Source organism: Rana temporaria, chromosome 3 (genome assembly GCF_905171775.1).
Source record: "Rana temporaria chromosome 3, aRanTem1.1, whole genome shotgun sequence".
Lineage (NCBI taxonomy): Eukaryota > Metazoa > Chordata > Amphibia > Anura > Ranidae > Rana > Rana temporaria.
Window position 1 is genome coordinate 454,978,767 of NC_053491.1, and position 18,348 is coordinate 454,997,114.

At 39.8% G+C, this 18,348-nt stretch overlaps 1 protein-coding gene and 1 long non-coding RNA gene across 2 annotated transcripts in view; both read left to right on the forward strand.

Moving 5' to 3' along the window:
- Positions 1-540: 540 nt before the first annotated feature.
- Positions 541-12,201, forward strand: LOC120933461. Its single transcript, XR_005748096.1, has 8 exons — positions 541-568; positions 728-766; positions 3,588-3,611; positions 4,969-5,007; positions 7,657-7,680; positions 11,273-11,311; positions 12,020-12,046; positions 12,181-12,201. It is a non-coding gene; the product is annotated as an uncharacterized LOC120933461 (long non-coding RNA).
- Positions 12,202-12,243: 42 nt separating this feature from the next.
- The window catches only part of LOC120930568 (serine-rich adhesin for platelets-like), a 68,967-nt gene continuing 62,862 nt past the window's right edge, over positions 12,244-18,348 (forward strand). Inside the window, exons 1-4 of the mRNA XM_040341743.1 lie at positions 12,244-12,271; positions 16,473-16,496; positions 17,526-17,546; positions 17,673-17,711. Coding sequence (XP_040197677.1) covers positions 12,244-12,271; positions 16,473-16,496; positions 17,526-17,546; positions 17,673-17,711 — 112 coding nt within the window. The remainder of the gene's footprint in view (positions 12,272-16,472; positions 16,497-17,525; positions 17,547-17,672; positions 17,712-18,348) is intronic.

Below are 18,348 nucleotides of genomic sequence, written 5' to 3' on the forward strand. Positions count from 1 at the left end.
CTCCAAAAGTGCCCCTCTCCATTGAAATAAATTGAACGCTCTGTAAAAACGCCTTACCCTTTCTCACCGAGGCACTGCAAAAACGCTCTAAAACTTTAGGGTCTTAGCGGTGCTTTACCAGCACATTGGGATTGCAGATGAGGCTTCGCTCAAATAACGCTGTAATAACGATGTAATAACGCTGTAATAACAATGTAATAACGCTGTAATAACGCTCGAAAAACGCCCCAGTGTGAAAGAGGCCTAATTGTCAATCAACGTGTGAGAGCGCTGAAAGCTGAAAATTGGCCTAGTTAGGAAGGGGGTATGAGTGCCCAATGGTTAAAATATCAAAAATTTAACATTTTTAAAACACTCAAACTTAGGGAAAATAAAAACTTTCATGTTCATTCATCCCTATTGGCAAGCCCATCCATGACAAATAAAGCAGAACAGCAATTAGAGGAGAAATAATCAAAATACAAGAATGTATATAGATATATAGTCAAGAATCACATTTTTAAGTTAATTTCAATCACAATAATGCCTTCTGTTTCAATTACAGATGACAGTGATGAAACAACAACAGGTAAGTGATTTCACTTCTAGTGATCTATTAGGAAAATTTCCTGAATTCTTTAAATTCAGTTAGCATGTCACATTAAAATAGGATTGCAAATCCTATAGAAGCCCTAACCAACTGTATACAAAGTATTAATCATGAAAAGCCTCCTTTTTTTATTTTCAGGGACCATTGATCCTTCGGCAACTCCATTTTCACCAACAGGTATGTGAGTTTACTTCTAGTGCAATGGAAATTTTTACTTTTTATTTAAAGTACCAAACCAGAGCCAGAATAAATGTACATCCACCTGTAGCTTAGACATAACTACAGTCATAGGAGATCATGAGACATCATGTTTTTGATAGAGTAGAGCCTCTGTCACATTTTTATTGCTGACTGAGGATATTCACCCTCCCTGTCTGTCCTGGTGGAGACCACAATCACTGGTACAGGAGGTGATAGGGTATCCAAAACTATACAGTTGACTGATCATGTAAAGAGGAGAAATATTCCAGGGGGGCATCTGTTGCAGTCACTATCCGCTACCACTTTGAGTCTCTGGAACAGAAAGTTAAGGGGGATCTCCTTTACATTTTTATTTTTCTGTTTGAACCAAGTTCCAAGTAAGAAAAACATGTTTGTTATCCAAATCAGAAAAGCAGCCTAGTGTGACCACCATGTTTTAATCTATACAGTAGATAAATTGATCAATCATTTTCACCCTAGGATGGGAAGTATATTACTGGTGGGATTACCAGGTGGAAATAAAGGAGAAAATAGCCTGTACAAAAAAAACTGACAAAACCAACACATCTAAGGACAATTATTATTATTTTGTTTAGGTCTAGATACACGTTAAAACTATAAAGACACTCCCTGAGAATATTATGGTGATTTCAGCAAAAAGAGATTTTGCTGTGAATTTACCATTTGCACCATTGGAAAATTTTCACTAAAGCAAAAACTCTTAAATTTCAAAACTGTTTATGAGATACTGATATGGAGATAAAAATCTACTTTTTTTTCTTGTTTTTTAGAGGTTGTGGATAATTTTTGGATGTAGGGTCGTTTTTTTATTTTTTATCTAATGTAGTCTTTTATGTGTTTGCATTTTTGTTAACTTTTTTGTTTAGCGTATTTAATTGTGTATTATCATTTTTTTTTATTTTCCTTTATCGATTTCTTTTTTAATAGGATAATGAAGGCTTGTTTTGGTCATAATTAGTGAAAGGAAATGCAGTTGAAATCACATCTTATTGTAATAGCAAAAAATAACACAATTTCGAAACATAGTCAAAAACAGAAGCCATGGTTTAGAAAAACGGCATGGGTTCCCCCCCAGTCCATTACCAGGTCCTTTGGGTTTGGTATGAATATTAAGGGGAACCTCAAAACAAAAACAATTGTGTGGGGGGTCCCCCCAAATTCCATACCAGGCCCTACAGGTCTGGTATGGATTTTAAGGGGAACCCTGCGTCAATTATTTTAAAAAAAATGTCGTAAATGTCATTTCTCGGTTCAAGCTGACAGGGAGAGCAGATCGGCGTCTCTCCCTGTCAGAGGGAGGTCTGTGTAGATAATTGATTATGACCACAGCCCCTTAGTTCTGCCAATCACATGCCAATCAGTGCCCAGCAGTGTCACCACAAAAAATTGTGCCAGTGCCCACCACAGTGCCAATCAGTGCCCACCACAGTGCCAATCAGTGCCCACCACAGTGCCAATCAGTGCCCCGCAGTAACACCTGTCAGTTATCTATCAGTACCTCATCATCAGTGCTGACCATCAGTGCCACCTGTCAGTGCCAAGCAGGACTGCCTATCAGTGCCAATCAGTACCGCCTGTCTGTGCCCATCACAGCCACTGTCAGTGCCCATCAGTGCTGCATATCAGTACCGCCTATTGGTGTCCATTAGTGCTGCATATCAGTGCCCATCAATTCTACATATGAGTGCCTCCTCATCAGTGACCATCAGTGCCACTTTATTAGTGCCCATCAATGCCGCCTCATCAGTGTCGCTTTATTAGTGCTGATCGGTGAAGGGGAAAACTAAATTTTATGACAAAAACTAAGAAAAACTATTTTTCCAAAATGTTAGTCTTTTTTAGTGTGTTTAGAAAAAAATAAAAAAACCCAGAGGTGATCAAATACCACCAAAAGAGAGCTCTATTTGTGGGAAGAAAATGATAAAAATTTAGTTTGGATACAGTGTTGCATGACCACGCAATTGTCATTCAAAGTGTGACAGCGCTAAAAGCTGAAAATTGTCTTGGGCAGGAATGGCCAAAAGTGCCAGGTATTGATGTAGTTAAGCATTACTAAAATCACTGCTCCCGAAAAAACTTCAGTTTTTAAAACTTTTTTTGCATTGATACATGTTCCCTTTTTATAACAATACCTTGCATATAAGCCTTTAAAATGAGCACTTTTGATTTTTCATGTTAATCTCCCATAGACTTTTAAATGGTGTTCCGCGGCTTTCGAATTTGCCCCGAACATCGCATAAACAGGCAAACATCGGGCTCATCCCTACTGGAGATGTTGACCACACAAGGGCATGGAGGGAATGAGTAAAGCTGTTTAAATAGCCAAAAGGGGCTGGCTGTAGGCTGGACTAATGAGGCAGGTAATGGTAACCAGGTGAGTCACTGTGGAAACAACGAGTGGCTGGTAATGAACTGACAACTGAGCAGCCTCTAACTGGAAGGGAAGAGCTGGTAGAAAATAGCAGGAGCCCAGCCCTGACACCTTTGCAGAACCATATACGTATTCTTACTGTAACTCAGACAAAAATTTCCTATTGCTCTAAGCCAAATTTTTTTTTTTTGCTGCTGCTGTGATCCAATATCCTGTTAGATGGTGGCTACAATTGTTCTCCATGGTCCCATTGAATGCAGGAATGCAGCCACCATCACTCTTGCTCACTCTGGAAATGGATTATGAACTATGAGATTTGTAAAAATATCAGAATTTTGGAACTTTCAAAACTGGGAAAATCAAGACTTTTTTTGATCATACTAACATTTTCTGTTTCAATTACAGATTTCACTGAAGAAGAAGCAACAGGTATGTGACTTCACTTCTAGTGGTTTCCTGAATCCTTTAACCGGTTAACGACCGGCTCCTGCACTTATATGTCGGCAGAATGGTAAGGCTGGGCAGAGTAACGTATATTTACGTTACTTTCAAATAACGTGTCTGGAGCTCCGTGACCGTGCCCACCGGACATGCGGACTCGATGTCCACCGGTGTCCCACGATCGGGTCACAGAGCTGCAGAATGGGGAGAGGCAAGTGTAAACAAGCATCTCCCCGTTCTGCCTAGTGGCACTGTCACTGATCATATGCTCCCTGTCATCAGGAGCAGTGATCAGTGATGTGTCACTTGTAGCCACACCCCATAACAGTTAGAATCACTCCCTAGGACACACTTGACCCCTTCAGTGCCACCTAGTTGTTAACCCCTTCACTGCCAGTGTCATTTTCACAGTATCAGTGCATTTTTATAGCACTGGTCGCTGTAAAACTGACAATGGTCCCAAAAATGTCAAAAGTGTCCAATATAAAGTCGCAGTCACGTTAAAAAACTATAAAGATCGCCACCATAACTAGTAAAAAAAATGATAATAAAAATGCCATGAAACTATCCCCTATTTTGTAGATGCTATAACTTTTGCGCATACAAATCAATATACGTATATTGCGATTTTTTTACCAAAAATACGTAGAAGAATACATATCGGCCTAAACTGTGGACATTTAAATTTTTTTTATTAGAGCAAAAAGTAAAAAATATTGCATTTTTTTCAAAATTGTCGCTCTATTTTTGTTTATAGCGCAAAAAAAAAAAAATGCAGATGTGATCAAATACCACCAAAAGAAAGCTCTCTTTGTGGGGAAAAAAGGGCGTCCATTTTGTTTTGGAGCCAGTTGTGAGAAAAACAATCAGCGCCACAATGCTAATAAATTACTCCTATAATGACATGAAAAAAATCAAATATACCCCACTGAGTGTCTACACAGCTGCTAACCACTTATAGTGAAACAACACACCTATTGCAATATTAATTTTGTAAAAATAGTGCAGCGTTGCATATATAAAAATCTTATATAAACAAATAATTCTACATTCCATAAAACAATTCATGATATTTTTTTTTTTATAAAAAAACAGTTCGTATGTAGATTTCCAAAGCTGTCACCGTTGTGTAAAATCCTATGTTGCATGACCGCGTAATTGTCAGTTAAAGCGACGCAGTGGTTAAATGCAGTTAGCTTGTCACATTAAAATAGGATTTTAAACCCTATAGAAGTCCTAAGCAACTTAGCATGTCAAATTAAAATAGGATTTGAAACCCTATAGAAGTCCTAAGCAACTTTATACATGGTAATTATAATGAAAAACTTCTTCTTTTTATTTTTAGGGACCATTGATACTTCAGAAACTCCATTGTCACCAACAGGTATGTGAGTTTAATTCTAGTACAATTGAAAATGTTACTTTTTATTTAAAGGAGCAAACCAGAACCAGAATAAATGTAGTTACCCCTATAGCTGAGACATAACTACAGTCATAGGAGATCATGAGACTCCAGGGCCCAGATTCAGGTAGATCCGCGCAATATTTGCGTGGGCAAAGGGCAACGATTTTTGCTCTGCGCCCACGCAAATATTTCGATTTGCCCGTGATTCACGGAGCAGTAGCTCCGTAAATTGCGCGGGCGCTATGCTAATTAGCCCGGCGTAAGGGCGCCTAATGTAAATGATCCCGCCGGGGGCGGAAATCATTTAAATTAGGCGCGCTCCCGTGCCGAGCGAACGGCGCATGCTCCGTCGGGAAACTTTCCCGACGTGCATTGCGGCAAATGACGTCGCAAGGACGTCATTTGCTTCTAAGTGAACGTGAATGGCATCCAGCGCCATTCACGAATCACTTACGTAAACGACGTGAAATTTAAATTTCACGAGTGGGAAGGGCGGCTATACTTTAGCATTGGCTGCCCCTGCTATTAGCAGGAGCAACCTTGCGCTAAAGTCGCCGTACGGAAACTCCGTACCTTGCGTGCGCAGGGCCCGCGCAACTTTTGTGAATCGGTGGTAGTATGCAATTTGCATACTATACGCCGATCACAATGGCCGCGCCCCCTAGCGGACAACGCAAGAATGCAGCCTGAGATATGAAGGCATAAGGAGGCTTATGTCTGTCATATCCTAGGCTGCAGTCCGCGTAGCGATGTTCCTGAATCAGGGGCATTCGCTACGCGGGAGCAAAACAGCTATTGCGCCGTGCAACCTATGGTTGCGCGGGCGCAATAGCTTCTTGAATCTGGGCCCATGTTTTTGATAGAACAGGGAAGAGTAAGACCCTCTGCCCCATTGTTATTGCTGTGGATATTCACCCTCTCTATCTATACAGGGGATCGCTGTCACTGATACAGGAGGTGATAGAAATCCAAAACTGTACAGTTGTTACCAGATCATATAAAGAGGAGAAATATTCCGGGGGGGGGGGAGCAATTGTTCCAGTGACTACCCACTGCCACTTTGTGTCTCTGGAACAGAAAATTTAAAGGAGTATCCTTTACATTATTATTTTGGGGTTTTCACCAAGTTCCAAGAGCAGAAAACATGTTTGTTATCCAAATCAGAAAAGCAGCCTAGTGTGACGACCATGGCTCACTACTGTAGATACATTGCTGGTGAGATTACCAGGTGAAAAAAAAGAATAAAATATCCTGTAAAATGAAAACGAATGAAACCATCACATTTAAGGACTACTATTACATTTATTTTAGGTCTAGATACACTTTAATACTATCAACAATCTTTCCAGAAAATATTATGGTGATTTCAGCAAAAAAAAAAAATTGCTGTGAATTTACCATTTGTGCAAAAAAGTCCCTCTTGGAGCTGCCTAGGCGACGTGTATGTGGAGAAGAAAAACATATTTTTTCTTCATTTAGAGGGTGTGGATTATTTTTGGATGTAGGATTGTTTTGTTTACTTAATTTAGTTTCTTCCTTTTTTTGCGTGTATTTGATTGAGTACTATCACTTTCATTTTTTTTATTTTAATTTAATTTTAATTTTAAAATTGAATTTTTACATTTATTTAAATTTTTCACTGTCTGTTTTCTCTTTCTGTGAAATAAAAGAAAAAGCAGGATAATGAAGGCATGTTGTTTGACATACGTAGTGAAAGGAGCTTCTGTAATCATCAGAAGCCATTCAAAGTCCTTTGTACTCCTAAATACCACCATACACCACTAAGGCCACGTACACACGGTCGGTCCAAGCTGATGAAAACAGACTGAAGGACCTTTTCATCGGTCCAAACCGATCTTGTGTGGGCCCCATCGGTCAGTTATCCTTCGGTCACAAATTTTAGAACTTGCTTTAAAATTGAACCGATGGACGCCTAACCGATAGGTCAAAACCGACGGTTAGTACGCAAAAGCATCGGTTAAAAACCTGCGCATGCTCAGGATCAAGTCGACGCATGCTTGGAAGCATTGAACTTCATTTTTCTCTGAACGTCGTTGTGTTTTACGTCACCGCTTTGGACTCGATCGTTTTTTTAACTGATGGTGTGTAGGCACATCAGATCATCAGTCAGCTTCATCGGGTTCATCGGTTCGGACCGTTCTCATCGGATGGACTGACCGTGTGTACGCGGCCTAAGTGACACAAGCTTTGATTAAAACATGTCCATTCAAGTATATATTTTTGCTCACTCTGGAGATGGACTAAGAACTATGGGATTTGTAATGTATGCATTTTGGCAAATATCAGAATATTGACATTTTCCAAACTCCCCAATTTTGCTGTAAGTTTGGGAAAATCAAGACTTTTATTTTCATTCAGTCCTATCGGCAAACCCATCCATGCAAAGTATACAGAAACAGAAGAGGAATTTAAGACGGAAAGAATCAAAATACATATATATATATATATATATATATATATATATATATATATATATATATATATATATATATACCGGTTTATATATAATTAGAAGAATTATAATAAATACAGTATATAGTCAAGGATCTAATTAAAAAAAAAAAACATTATTATCAATCCTAATAAGATCTCCTGTTTAAATTACAGAATTCACTGAAGAAGAAATAACAGGTATGTGATTTCATTTTTAGTGGTGTGCTAGGAAAGTTTCCTGAATCCTCCAAAGACAGTTAGCATGTCACATTAAAATAGTATTTTAAACCAATTAGAAGTCCTAACCAACTTTATACAAGGTAATATTAGTGAAAGATCTTTTTAATTTTAGAAATACACAGTATGGCCCGGATTCACATACATCGGCGCATATTTATGCCGCCGTAGCGTATCTTCTTTACGCTACGCCGACGCAGCGCAGAGAGGCAAGCACCGAATTCACAAAGCACTTGCCACCAAATCTGCGCTGGGTTTCTTAGGCATAAGTGGGCGTGAGCCATGCAAATGAGGCGTGACACCATGCAAATGATGGGCCGAGCGCCATAAAGATACGAATAACGAACGGCGCATGCGCCGTCCCTTGGACGCATCCAGTGCACATGCTCAGAATCACGTTGGAACTACTCCCTAAGATACGACAGATCACTGCCTACGACGTGAACGTAACTTACTCCTAGTCATATTCATGTACAACGTAAACGACAAAAGATACGACGGCTTGTGTTCCCTGGTCCATACCTTTGCATGGGTTGCGCCTCATATGTGGGGAATAACTTTACGCCGGATGTACGACTTACGCAAACCGCGTATATAATGCGCCGGGCCCAAGTACGTTCGTGAATTGGCGTATCTCCCTCATTTGCATATGTGCATAGAAAATCAATGGGAGCGGCAAATGCGCCCAGCGTAAATATGCGCCCACGATACAATGGCGTAGGCAAGTTACGTCGGTCATAGGAAGCCTATTTTTAGGCGTATCTTAGTATGTGGGTCGGCGCATAGATACGACGGCGCACATTTGTACTTACGTCGGCGTATCTTGAGATACGTCGGCGCAAGTGCTTTGTGAATCCGGGCCTATATGTACAGTTACATAGGGCCTAATCCTCAAAAACCTGGCGCAACGTAACTTTTTCCATTTAAGTTACACCGCCGCAAAATCTCTAACTAAGTGCCCGATCCACAAAGCACTTACCTAGAAATTTTGAGCGGTGTAACTTAAATCGGGCCGGCGCAAGGCGTTCCTCTTCTCCAGGGGGCGATTACCATTTAAATGATATATATATATACTCGCCAGCACACCAGGAATCATAACGTCCAAAGATTTAATGCATATCTATTATGTCAAAAAGAGCAACGTTTCGAGGCCACGCAGGACCTCTTCGTCAGGCAAAAAGATACAAATACAATAAAGCAAACAAATATATAAGAAGCTGTCACCAATGAAAATCTTTGAAAAATAAAACCCACCCTCCCCAAACACCTCCTCCCTCTACCCACCCATCCAATCAGGAGTCTACATTAGGTATGTTATGCAAGCACCTATTAGTGATCAGTTAATCACAAACAGGCATGAGCAAAGAGTCACATGGGGTACATACCCCCAGCTGTGTTCACGATCAAAACAGTGATCGCATAGCTGCTCAGTTGTACATTGCCAGAAAAAATGTATAAATCCCCTACCTGCAAAAGGAGCTATCCATGTACCCCTCCGCTGTGTCATCGATCATAATCCCGATCGCACAGCTGATATTTTTATTTTTATTTTTATTTTTTTCTATTTATGTTTATTTATGTTAATTTACATCTATTTTTATTTTTATTTATATTCTTTATTTCTTACATTTTTTCTAGTTGTTTATTATTGTTTAATTTTACTTTTTTTCTTTTTTTCTTTATTCTTTTTCTCCTTTTTTTCTTCTTTTTTGTCTATCTATGTAGGTGTTTGGTTCTGTATTGGTGCTTATTATTAGTCATTTTACCTTTTTTTTTTTTTTTTTTTTTTTTTTAAAGTTTCTTCTTTTCTTCACTTATTATCTTATCCTGGGTGAATATAGCACGCTTCCTCTCTAGTACCTCCCCTTGAACCATATCACAGCGGCTTGTTTTACAAGTCGCGCTGTCACATTAGCCTGAATTGTCAGGCTGCGCTCTCCTTGACCCCTGCTACCATGCGACAGGGACTTGCTTTTCAAGCCTCGTTGTCACATAGACCTGAACTGTTAAACTGCGCTCTCGTTGGCCCCTTGTAACATGTGACGTAGGCTTGCTTTCCAAGCCTCACTGTCACATTGGTCGAAGCTGATTGGCTGAGCCGACGTATGACGCGCCGACGTCATTGTTTCTATGGCGACGGCGGCCGCACAACGACGCTGACCACAATTTTGCAGACTGACACTGGCTGAGGGATACCACAGGACAGCACACGTGGTATCAGCTGTGCGATCGGGATTATGATCGATGACACAGCGGAGGGGTACATGGATAGCTCCTTTTGCAGGTAGGGGATTTATACATTTTTTCTGGCAATGTACAACTGAGCAGCTATGCGATCACTGTTTTGATCGTGAACACAGCTGGGGGTATGTACCCCATGTGACTCTTTGCTCATGCCTGTTTGTGATTAACTAATCACTAATAGGTGCTTGCATAACATACCTAATGTAGACTCCTGATTGGATGGGTGGGTAGAGGGAGGAGGTGTTTGGGGAGGGTGGGTTTTATTTTTCAAAGATTTTCATTGGTGACAGCTTCTTATATATTTGTTTGCTTTATTGTATTTGTATCTTTTTGCCTGACGAAGAGGTCCTGCGTGGCCTCGAAACGTTGCTCTTTTTGACATAATAGATATGCATTAAATCTTTGGACGTTATGATTCCTGGTGTGCTGGCGAGTATATATATATATGATTTGCTTTCCGGTTCCCAGCCGGTGATCGTTTCAGCACCCTTTTACTACTTGGCCATTTTGCCGGAAGGTGTGCAATCGGAATATTTTTGAGATTACCATTTAAATGAGGCGCGCTCCTGCGCCGGCCGTACTGCGCATGCTCGTGACATCATTTTCCCGACGTGCATAGCGCAAAATTACGTTACGTCGGGCTTTGTGGATTGCGACGGGACAATAAAGTTGCGTCGGGTAAAAAAAAAGATACGGCGCCAAAAAAAAAAATTTTCATTTAAAAAAAACGTCTCGAGCAAGAAAGATCTGTTTTTACAAGGTGTAAACAGTTTACACCTTGTAAAAGCAGCCCTAATTTTGCGTTTGCAAAATAAAACTTACGGAGAAAAAACAAAGCTGCAAAATAAAACTTACGGAGAAAAAACAAAGCTGAAAAGCTTCGTGGATCTCCGTAAGTCCTAATTTGCATACCCGAGGCGGCATTTTCGACGCAAAATGCCCCCAGCGGCGGATGCGGTACTGCATCCTAAGATCTGACAGTGTAATTCAATTACACATGTCGGATCTTCTGCCTAACTATGGGAAACTGATTCTGTGGATCAGTTCCATAGTTAGGACCAGGGATACGACGGAGTAACAGCAGTTACTCCGTCGTATCTCTTTTGAGGATTTGGCCCATAGTTCCCAGATGTGTATAGGTTTATAATGTTTTATTTTAAGTTCTTCACTGTGTTCTATTTGTGTATATTTATAATTATGTTTACTTAGTATGTACAGTAGCACTGTGGTCCTGCGAGATACGACATTTCGTTCTTCTGTATGTCCTCTACATGTAGTATAATAACAATAAAGCTTGACTTATTTTCAGGGACCATTGATCCTTCAGCAACTCCATTGTCACCAACAGGTATGTGAGTTTACTTCTAGTTTAATGGATTTTTTTTTTTTTTAAAGGACCAAACCAGAATAAACATAGTTACACCGATAGCTGAGGCATTACTGCAGCAATGAGAGACATTGAGACCCCATGTTTTTGATAGAGTAGGGAAGAGGTAGACCCTCTGTCACTGGTACAGTACCCTCTGTCTGTTTTATTGCTGTTTGTGGAGATTTACCCTCTATATATATACAGGGGACCACTGTCACTGGTACAGGAGGTGAAATACAAAAATGTACAGTTGTTACCAAATCATGTATATAGAGGAAATATCTCCAAAATCCTATATATTTTTATTTATTTTTTTGCTGCTGCTGCTGTGATCCAACATCCTGTGGCTACAATCAGTCTCCACGGTCCCATTGAATGCAAGAATGTAGCCACCATCACTCTTGCTCACTCTGGAGATGGACTATGAACTATGAGATTTGTCAAAATATCTGAATTTTGGAATATTCAAAATTCCCCAATTTTGCTGAAAGTTTGGGGAAAGCATTCAACCCTATTGGCAAACCCATCCATGCAAAGAAAGCAGAAATGGAAGAGCAATTAAAGGGGAAATAATCAAAATGCATATATACAGAGTTATATATAATTATAAGAATTATAATAAATATGAGCAATCAAATTTTTTTAAGTTTATTTCAATCATAATAACATCTTCTGTTTCAATTGCAGATTTCACTGAAGAAGAAACAACAACAGGTATATGACTTCCTAAATCCTTTAAATGCAGTTAGCATGTCACATTAAAATAGGATTGCAAACCCTATAGAAGCCCTTACACAACTTTATACAAGGTAATAATAATGAAAAAACTATTTTTTTCTTATTTTCAGGGGCCATTGATCCTTCAGCAACTCCATTGTCACCAACAGGTATGTGAGTTAAAAAAAAGAAAAATGGAAAAAACCGTGCTGACACAAAAAAGTAAATTAAATACTAGCTAAAAAAGGCGGCAGCTTAAGTGGGATAAAAACAAATAGCATATAAGAAAAAATTAAGCTGCGCCAAACATTAAATCCACAAAAAGTCCTCAGATGACAAGAGGATTAAACTGTAATAGATGTACTCCAGGCAAATAACACTCAAGGTGAGACGCCACACAACAGTCTATATATATATATAGCATGGTTCCATAAGCATTGATTAAAACAACACCACAGTGAATCCACAGAAACTCTGCAAGTAAGTGAGAAGCCCACCACCGAATATAGAGGCCACTTACCAGAGGGTAAGCCTGAATTAGCATTCAGCTGTAACCCAGCCGCGACCTTTAACCTCCAGGGGAGGGTGATACTGAAGTGGACTCACACAGGGTAGAAATTCCAAATGCTAGGCTCCTTCCATGCTCATGTGATCCATAAAATCAGGTATATGCAGAAAGAAGGGGGACCATAGTGTAACACCACAAACAAATAGCATTTATTATAAAGGTAAGTTATATTTACAACAGTACAAGTTAAAATCTCGTATAAAAAAAGATGCCGGCTGGCAAAAGGAGCCCTTCCTCCTCACATCAGCGTGGTGACGTCACTGCACGTCCGCCCATACACGTTTCGTCATCAACAGACGTTCTCAATGGGAAGGTATATGAGTTCACTTCTAATGCAATGGAAAATGTAACTTATTATTTTTTCAAGGACCAAACCAGAACCAGAATAAATGTAGTTACACCGGTAGCCGAGGAATAAATACAGCAATGGGAGAGCATGAGACTGCATGTTTTTGATAGAATAGGGAAGAGTTGGACCCTCTATCCTATTTTTATTGCTGTCTGAGGAGATTCATCCTCTATCTATACAGGGGACCACTGTCACTGTCACTAGTACAGGAGGTGACAGGAAATTCAAAACTGTACAGATGTTACCAGATCATGTATAGAGGAGAAATATTTGGGGGGGGGGGTGGGATGGGATACCTGTTACAGTGACTATCCGATACAGTACCACTTTGTTTGTCTGGAACAGAAAGTTAAAAAGGTATCTCCTTTACATTTTTATTTTCGGGTTTGTACCAAGTTCCAAGAGAAGAAAAGGTGTTTGTTGTCCAAATCAGAAAAGCAGCCTAGTGTGACAACCATGGCTCACTCTATACTGTAGATACATTACTGGTGAGATTACCGGGTGAAAAAAAAGACCCTGTAAAAAGAAAATTAATCAAACCACCACATTTGAGGACTACTATTAAATTGTTTTTAGGTCTAGATACACTTTAATACAATCAACGACCTTCCGTGAAAATATTATGGTGATTTTAGCAAAAGTAGATTTTGCTGTGAATTTACCATTTGTGCCATTGCCAAAAAATTCCCTCTTGGAACTGCTTAGGCAAAATCTATGTTGGAAGAAAAAAATATGTTTTTTTTTTTTGTTTAGAGGCTGTGGATAATTTTTGGATGTAGGATTGTTTTGTTTATTTAATATTGTATTTTTCGTGTTTATTTTTTTATGTATGTCAGAACCAGTTCACACTGGGGCGACTCGTCAGGCGGCTCAGCCGCCTGACGAGTCGCGTCCCATTCTATGCAATAGAACCGTTCTAATAAGAGCGACGCAAGTCGCTCCGACTTAGAAAAAGGTTCTTGTACGACTTTGTGGGCGGCTCGGGGCGATTTGCATTGACTTCTATACAGAAGTCATTTTGCTAATCACCTCTAAAGTCATATTCAGGACGACTTGCAGAGTCGCCCCCGAATTAGTGCCGCCGCAGTGTGAACCGGCTCTTAGTGTATGTATTTTAGTGTATGTTTAGTGTATGTCATTGAGTAATATCACTATCATTTTTAATAGATTTTGTTTCACTCTCTGTTTTCACCCTCTGTAAAAAAAAAAAAAAATAGGGAGGATAATGAAGACATGTTGCTTTGCATAATAAATGAAAGGAGCTTCTGTAATCATCAGGTGCCATATAAAGCCCTTTGTACTCATAGATACCACCATACAACACCTTAACCACCTCAATGCTGGGCACTTTCACCCCTTTCCTGCCTAAGCCATTTTTCAGCTTTGAGCACTGTCACATTTTGAATGACAATTGCGCGGTCATGCAACACTGTACCCAAATTAAATTGTAATCACTTTTCCCCACAAACAGAGCTTTCTTTTGCTGGTATTTGATCACGTTTGCGGTTTTTATTTTTATTGCGCTATAAATAAAAAATGCGACAATTTTGAAAAAAAGCAATATTTTTTACTTTTTGCTATAATAAATATCCCCCAAAAATATATACATTTTTTTCCCTCAGTTTTGGCCGATACATATTCTTCTACATATTTTTGGTAAAAAAATCGCAATTAGCGTATATTGATTGGTTTACGCAAAGGTTATAAAGGCTACAAAATAGGGGATAGATTTGTAACATTTTTTTTTTTACTAGTAATGGCGGCGATCTGCGATTTTCATCGTGATGGCGATATTGTGGCGGACACTTTTGACACTATTTTGGGACCATTTACATTTATACAGTGAACGGTGCTAAAAAAATGCACTGATTACTGTGTAAATGTGACTGGCAGGGAAGGGGTTAACACTAGGGGGCGATCAAGGGGTTAAATGTGTACCCTAGTGAGTGATTCTAACTGTAGGGGGAGGGGACTGACTGGGGGAAGTGATCGATCTGTGTCCCTATGTACAAGGGACACAGCATCAGTCTCCTCTCCCTGACAGAACATGGATCTCTGTGTTTACACACAGAGATCCGCGGTCCTGCTCAGTTACTGGGCAATCGCGGGTGCCCTGTGGCCATCGAGGCAGCTGGGCATGTGCATCGGGTTCCCAGTGACACAGCAGGAGCGTGCACATGCCCCCTAGTGGCTTGGGAAGGCGAGGACGTCATATGATGTCCTCCCAGAATGAGAGGCTTATCGTCCCGCCGTCATTTGATGGCGGGCGGTAGCCTAGCGGTTAAAGTGACACAAGCTTTGATTTAAAAAAATTAAATAAAATAAAGGGCCAGATTCACAAAGGAGATACGATTGCGTATCTCCAGATACGCCATCGTATTTTTGAGTTGCGCCGTCGTATCTATGGGCCTGATTCTTAGAATCAGTTACGCATAGATTTCCCTTAGATCCGACGTCGGATCGTAACTGCATATTTACGCTGGCCGCTAGGGGCGTGTACGCTGATCTATGCGCCAAAATATGTAAATCAGCTAGATACGCGAATTCACGAACGTACGCCCAGCCGACGCAGTACAATTACGCCGTTTACGTTAGGCTTTTCCCAGCGTAAAGTTACCCCTGCTATATGGTGGCGTAAGTGTGGCGTACCAATGTTAAGTATGGCCATCGTTCCCGTGACAAAATCTGAAAATGTTACGTTGTTTGCGTAACTCGTCCGTGAATGGGGCTGGACGTAATTTACGTTCACGTTGAAACCAATACGTCCTTGCGGCGTATTAGGAGCAATGCACACTGGGAGATTTCCACGGACGGCGAATGCGCCGTTCGTTAAAAAAACGTCAATCACGTCGGGTCACAGAACATTAACATAAAACACACCCCCCTGTCCCACATTTTAATTAGGCGGGCTTACGTCGGCTGATTTACGCTACGCCGCCGCAACTTACAGAGCAAGTTCTTTAAGAATACAGCACTTGCCCGTCTAAGTTGCGGAGGCGTAATGTAGATCGGATACGTTACGCCCGCGCAAAGTTACGCGGATGTACGAGAATCTGGCCCAAAGTATATATTCATAACTCAGCCAAGAACCTCCTATTGCTCAAAGCCTTCTCTATATCTACAGATTATTTTTTTTATTTTTGCTGCTGGGATTTCCTGGGATTTCCTATTAGAGGGTGGCTCCTTGGTCCCATTGAATGTAAGAATGTAACCACCATCACTCTGGAGATGGACTAAGGACTATGGGATTTGTAGTGTATGCATTTTGTCAGATATCAGAATTTAGAAATGTTCAAAACTCCCCAATTTTGCTGAAAGTTTAGGAAAATCAAGACTTTTATTTTCAATAAACCCTATTGACATACCCATCCAAGCAAATGAAGCAGAAATTGAAGATGAATTAAAGGGGAAAGAATCAAATTACACATATACAGAATTATAAGAATAATAATAAATATATAGTCAATACTTTTTCTTTTCAATGATATCTTCTGTTTCAATTACAGATTTCACTGAAGAAGAAACAACAGGTATGTGATTTCATTTCTACTGGTCTGTTAGAAAAATTTCCTGAATCTTTTAAATACAGTTAGCATGTCACATTAACTACATGCCGACCAGCCGCCGCAGTTCTATAGCGCCAGGTCGGCTCTCCTGCGCGAGAGCGCGTAGCTCTACATCACCTCGTGAAGCGGGCACTAAGGGCGCACGCACACACGCCCCCGCTCGCTCCTGACTCCCGCGCGTGATCACTGTCACTGGTACAGGAGGTGATAGGAAATCCAAAAATGTACAGTTGTTACCAGATCATGTAAAGAGGAGACATTTTCCAGGGGGGAGGGGGCAAGTCTTGCAGTGACTAGCCACTACCACTTTGTGTCTCTAGAACAGAACGTTAAAAGAAATCTCCTTTACATTTTTATTTTTGGGTTTGTCCCAAGTTCCAAGAGAGGAAAACGTGTCTGTTGACCAAATCAGAAAAGCAACCTGTTATTACAACCATGGATATATTTGAGTGAGCATTCATTGTCACCTTAGGACATGAAGTATATTACTAGTGAGATTACCAGGTGAAAAAAAAATAAAAAAATATCCTGTAAAAAGAAAGTTAACAAAACCACCACTCGAACATCGGGCTCATCCCTTCTCTATACCTCCAGAGTCTTTTTTTTTTCTCTTGTGATCCGCCTTCTTGTTAGAGGGGGCTACATGCATTCTCAATGGTCACATTTAATGTAGGAATATAGCCACCATCTCCCTTGCTTTTCTGGGAATGGACTAGGGACTATAGATTATGGGATTTTCAGTATATGCATTTTGTCAAAATATCAACATTTCAAAATTTTCAAAACTCCTCAATTTTGCTGAATGTTTGGGAAATTAAAAGCTTTAATTTTCAATAATCTATACTGGCAAACTCATCCCAGACAAAGAAAGCCAACACAGATGAGGAATTAAACGGGATAAAATCAAAATACTTTATGTATATACTGAGTTATATAAAATTATAGGAATTATAATCAATATATAGTCAATAACACCTTCTGTTTCATTTACAGATAATAGTGAAGAAACAACAGGTATGCAATTTCACTCCTAGTGATCTGTTATGAACATGTCCTGAATCCTTTAAAAACATTAAAATTGGATTACAAATCTAAAATAAAGTAATAATACCATAAATAAAAACCTTTTTTTTTTTTCAGGGACCATTGATCCTTCAGCAACTCCATTTTCACCAACAGGTATGTGAGTTTACTTCTCGTGCAATGGAAAATTTAACTTTTTTTTTTTAAGGACTAAACCAGAACCAGAATAAATGTAGTTACACCTACATTGGGGCTAACTACAGCAATGGGAGAGGATGAGACTCCATGTTTTTAATATAGTAAGGAAGAGATAGACCATCTGTCATATTTCATTGCTATCTGGGGAGATTCACCCTCTCTATCCATCCTGGTGACCACTGTCATTGGTACAGAAAATGATAGGAAATTACCAGATCATATAAAGAGAGAAAATGTTCCCAGGGGGCATCTCTTGCAGTGGCAATCCACTACCACTTTGCATCTCTGGAACATAAAGTTAAAGGGACTCTCCTTTACATTTTTATTTTTGGGTTTGCACCAAGTTCCAAGTGAGGAAAATGTGTTTGTTATCCAAATCAGAAAAGCAGCCTAGTGTGACCATCATGGCTTCACTCTATACTGTAGATAAATTGGAGTGAGCCATGTAACCCTAGCACAGGAAGTATATTACTGGTGAGATAACCAGGTGAAAAAAAAGAAAATATCCTGTAAAAAGAAAATGAATGAAATCACAACATTTAAGCACTACTATTACATTTGTTTTAGGTCTAGATATACTTTAATACTATCAAGA